The sequence below is a fragment of the Kryptolebias marmoratus genome, linkage group LG17, assembly GCF_001649575.2.
Source record: "Kryptolebias marmoratus isolate JLee-2015 linkage group LG17, ASM164957v2, whole genome shotgun sequence".
NCBI classification, from domain to species: domain Eukaryota; kingdom Metazoa; phylum Chordata; class Actinopteri; order Cyprinodontiformes; family Rivulidae; genus Kryptolebias; species Kryptolebias marmoratus.
In genome coordinates this window covers 26,837,657-26,842,204 of record NC_051446.1, presented here as the reverse complement: position 1 = coordinate 26,842,204, position 4,548 = coordinate 26,837,657, and the positions used below count along the sequence as shown (strand labels likewise).

General features: G+C 57.8%; 1 protein-coding gene across 2 annotated transcripts in view; it reads left to right on the top strand.

Annotated features, from left to right (window-relative positions):
- Positions 1 to 4,548, top strand: part of heatr1 (HEAT repeat containing 1) — a 25,790-nt gene that overhangs the window by 16,086 nt on the left and 5,156 nt on the right. For both annotated transcript variants that reach the window (XM_017438541.3, XM_017438540.3), the window contains exons 28-41: positions 181 to 302; positions 377 to 505; positions 587 to 805; positions 893 to 1,022; positions 1,106 to 1,272; positions 1,383 to 1,435; positions 1,552 to 1,675; positions 1,777 to 1,917; positions 1,997 to 2,292; positions 2,377 to 2,527; positions 3,260 to 3,436; positions 3,576 to 3,710; positions 3,843 to 3,947; positions 4,031 to 4,193. In XM_017438541.3, the coding sequence (XP_017294030.1) occupies positions 181 to 302; positions 377 to 505; positions 587 to 805; positions 893 to 1,022; positions 1,106 to 1,272; positions 1,383 to 1,435; positions 1,552 to 1,675; positions 1,777 to 1,917; positions 1,997 to 2,292; positions 2,377 to 2,527; positions 3,260 to 3,436; positions 3,576 to 3,710; positions 3,843 to 3,947; positions 4,031 to 4,193 (2,112 nt within the window). The remainder of the gene's footprint in view (positions 1 to 180; positions 303 to 376; positions 506 to 586; positions 806 to 892; positions 1,023 to 1,105; positions 1,273 to 1,382; positions 1,436 to 1,551; positions 1,676 to 1,776; positions 1,918 to 1,996; positions 2,293 to 2,376; positions 2,528 to 3,259; positions 3,437 to 3,575; positions 3,711 to 3,842; positions 3,948 to 4,030; positions 4,194 to 4,548) is intronic.

Below are 4,548 nucleotides of genomic sequence, written 5' to 3'. Positions count from 1 at the left end.
CTCTTCCTGACCCTCGTCCTGACCCTCGTCCTGACCCTTGCCCTGACCGTCGTCCTGACCCTTGTCCTGACCCTCGTCCTGACCCTTCCCCTGACCCTCGTCCTGACCCTCGCCCTGACCCTTGCCCTGACCCTCGTCCTGACCCTTGCTCTGACCCTTGCCCGTACTCGCTCCCTGCAGACCTCCTGGATGAAGAGAAGTTCAGCGTGGAGCTCGTGGTTCAGTGCATCAGAGAGTCTGACGTGCCGCAGACGCACCACCACGCTCTGCTGCTGCTGGGCGGCGTCGCCCCCATCTTCCCCGTAAGCTCCGCCTCTTCTGTCTCTGAGCAATCGTCACCAGCGTAAAAATAACAAACACTTGTTTACTCCTGCAGGAGAAAGTCCTCCACAACATCATGCCCATCTTCACCTTCATGGGCGCCAACATCCTGCGTCTGGATGACGCCTACAGCTTCAGGGTGATCGAGAAGACGCTGCAGATGGTCATACCTGCACTCATCCAGGTGAGTCAGGCAGCAGCAGGTAGGAACAGCTTCACCAGCACACATCAACGGCCTCAGGTGTCTGGAACTCGTCTCCCTCAGGCTCACCGCCTCTCAGATGGCTCCTCCTCCTCCAGCATGGTCGTCGTGGTGACGAGGATCATGCATGTGTTTGCCGACGCGCTGCCTCACGTGCCCGAGCACCGGCGGCTGCCCATTCTCAGTCAGCTGGTGACAACGCTTGGCCCCTCCCACTTCCTGTGGGTCCTGATGCTGCTGCTGTTGAAGCTTCACGCCACCCAGAGCAGCGGTGGCGAGAAGGTGACGGAGGCACTTCCTGTTTTGGTTTGAACTTTTCTTGTGTATTCCTGATGGTTTTGGACACGTTCCTGTGTGTGTTGCGTCCAGGATGCGGCTCTGGAGCGGGACGGGGACTTCTGGGTCTCTCTGTGCTGTCAGTTCGATGTCAGCGACCAGCTCACCACCATCATTAACATCCTGAACTTCCTGCTGCAGCTGCCGGACGACAGAGGCGAAGGTGAGACCAAGAAAAGGAAAAACCTTTTAGTTTCATCGACCAGCTCTGTTAAATAACTCTGAGGTTTGTTTTGTGTCCTGCAGCAAAGTGTGCTGTCGGCCGGCGAGCAGCAAAGAAGAAGGAGGAGGAGAAGGTGGAGGAGGTGATCTTCAGCGTGGAGGCTCACAGCAGCAAGGAGCTGCGACACTTCAAGTTCCTCTGCGTCTCCTTCATGGCCCAACTGCTCGGCTCCAGCAGCTTCATACAGAAGGTGGGCGGGATTACATCATCACAGCTTCCTGTTTCTGAATCGTCTGATTAGACCAGAACCGTCTGATTGGACCAGAACCATCAGTTTCTGAACCGTTTGGTGTGTTTCAGGTCGCAGAAGGAGGCGACGCCGTCAGCTCGTCTCTGCAGCAGCTGCAGCAAAGGTGAGTGATGGGAAAACATCAGCTGTACCAGCCTGAAGCAGTGACCAGGCCGCCGTTATGAACGTGCGAGTGTGTGTGTGTGTGTGTGTGTGCGTGTGTGTGCGTGCGCGCCTCAGGCTGCTGGAGGACGTCCTTCGGTACATCCAGAGCGTCGCTCGCTGTGTGGAGGAGAACGCTGACAAACCCACTGCCAAGTTCTGGAGAGTTCTGCTCAATAAGGCCTACGAGGTCCTGGACAAGGTTGGTCACATGACTCACAAACACACCGTCTGAATGAGGTGAGAGGACCACTCTGCCAGGTTTTCCCACCAAGGTAAGCTTTACCTCCTCCTGCTGTCCAGGTGAACGCCCTGCTGCCTACAGATACCTTCATCACGGTGATGAGGGGGCTGATGGGAAACGAGCTGGCGTTGGTGCGGAGGAAGGCCATGGAGCTGCTGAACAACCAGCTGCAGCACCGGGCGCAGTGGGACGAGCAGCAGGTAACGACACAAACATTTATTTAGTAAAGATGGCTGCCGGTGCGGTTCCTGCTGTGAGTACACCTCCTATCTGCCGCAGGTGTTGGAGCTCCTGCAGCTGACCTCTGACCTGCTGACCATTGTGGCTAAGAGTCACACTAAGGGCTCAGAGGAGGCGGAGCTAGCCATCAACAGGCAGACCGCGCTCTACAGCCTCAAGCTGCTCTGTCGCAGTTTTGGCTCCACCCACCAGGAGGCGTTTGTCCCCGTCCTGCAGCAGGCGGTGGACATTGTCACGGCAACAGAGGAGGAGAAGAACGTGACGGCCAGCGCTCTGCTCTGTATCGCCGAGGTGGTCAATGCACTGAAGGCGCTCGCCATCCCACAGTTACCCAGGTACCTGTGTCACATGACCCAGCCCCACTGCGTTACTGTGCCCCGGCCACATGCAGCTCACCTGTGCCACCTTTACTCTTTCAGGTTGATGTCAGCTGTTCTGCACGCGCTCACTGACAGGAAGGAGCTGCTGACCACTGAGATCTACCTGCTGAGCACCGTCACAGCTCTGCAGCGAATCACAGAGTCGCTGCCACACTTCATCAGCCCATACCTGCAGGACACCACCTTACAGGTAACGCGCCTGCCCGTGGGTAACGCACCTGCGAGCAGGTAACACACCTGCCCGCGGGTAACGCACCTGCCCGCTGGTTAGGTACCTGCCTGCGGGTTAGGCACCTACCCGTAGGTAATGCACCTGGCCGCAGGTTAGGCACCTACCCGTAGGTAATGCACCTGGCCGCAGGTTAGGCACCTGCCCGTAGGTAATGCACCTGGCCGCAGGTTAGGCACCTGCCCGTAGGTAATGCACCTGGCCGCAGGTTAGGCACCTGCCCGCAGGTAACACACCTGCCCGCTGGTTAGGCACCTGCCTGCGGGTAACGCACCTGCCCGCGGGTTAGGCACCTGCCTGTGGGTTAGGCACCTGCCCGCTGGTTAGGCACCTGCCTGCGGGTAACGCACCTGCCCGCAGGTAACACACCTGCCCGCGGGTTAGGCACCTGCCCGCTGGTTAGGCACCTGCCTGCGGGTAACGCACCTGCCCGCAGGTAACACACCTGCCCGCGGGTTAGGCACCTGCCTGCGGGTAACGCACCTGCCCGCTGGTTAGGCACCTGCCTGCGGGTAACGCACCTGCCCGCAGGTGACACACCTGCCCGCGGGTTAGGCACCTGCCCGCGGGTTAGGCACCTGCCCGCGGGTTAGGCACCTGCCTGCGGGTTAGGCACCTGCCTGCGGGTTAGGCACCTGCCTGCGGGTAACGCACCTGTACGCAGCCTCACCTGTACACTTCCTGTTCCTGCAGGTGTGTCGGCTGACCCGGCTCCTCGAGACCTCCTCCTCCTCCTCCTCCTCCTCCTCCTCCTCGCAGCTCGTCGCCCGTCTCTCCTCCCTGAGGACCACGCTGGCCTCCAAGCTGCCCCCCAGGGTCCTCCTGCCCACCCTGTCCAGGTGCTACAGCAGCATAGTTCTGGAGAAGAAGGTGGGGAACGAGGTCCGGTTCTGGTTCTGGCTCCATCTCGGAGGCCAGAATTAGAACATTTAGTGTTAGTTAGATTCTGCAGGGACACCAGGATCGGTTCTGGTTGTGTTGGTCCTGATCAGGTTCTGTTCCCCTGCAGGACCAGCTGGGGGCGCTGATGAGCGTCCTGAAGGAACACATCGGTCACATGACCAAAGAGCAGCTGAGCTTCCACCAATCAGAGCTCACCACCTTCTTCCTCACCGCGTTGGACTTCCGGGCCAAACACTGCCAGGTGGGCCGCTCGATCCGGACCGATGCAGAACTGGCTGTCAACAAACAAACAAACAAACAAACTGGTTTTACCTGTTCGTTGACTTCAGACAGCTCAGTTTGGTTCTGATCCGGTTCCTCTCTCTTGTCTCAGGGCGATCTGCAGATAACGTCTCAGGTGGAGGGCGGAGTCATTGACTGTCTCATCGCCATGGTGATGAAACTGTCCGAGGTCACGTTCAGGCCGCTTTTCTTCAAGGTCAGAGGTCACGCTCGCCGCCGAGTCGCCGCGGTTCCGTCGGACGATGACTGAACCTCTCTGTTTGTCTGTTTGCGCCGCAGCTGTTTGACTGGAGTAAATCGGACCGGAAGGACCGCCTCCTGACGTTTTACCGGCTGTGTGACGGCGTCGCCGAGCGCCTCAAAGGACTCTTCGTCCTGTTCGCAGGAAACCTGGTGAAACCGCTGGCGGACGTCCTGAGACGGACCAACAGCTCCTCGGCGGGTCGGGACACATTCACACACTAAATGAATTATTTCTTTTATCTCTTATTTCCAAACACGTTTGACCTAAAATATGTTTGTTTTAGGTGTAGGTTATTATTTTCCAGCTGTTTTGACTTCCTGTTTGACGGCCTGACTTCCTGTTTGACGGTCTGACTTCCTGTTTTACTGCCTGTTTGACAGTCTGACTTCCTGTTTGACGGTCTGACTTCCTGTCTGACTTCCTGTTTGATGGTCTGACTTCCTGTTTGATGGTCTGACTTCCTGTTTGACGGTCTGACTTCCTGTTTGATGGTCTGACTTCCTGTTTGACTTCCTGTCTGACTTCCTGTTTGATGGTCTGACTTCCTGTTTGA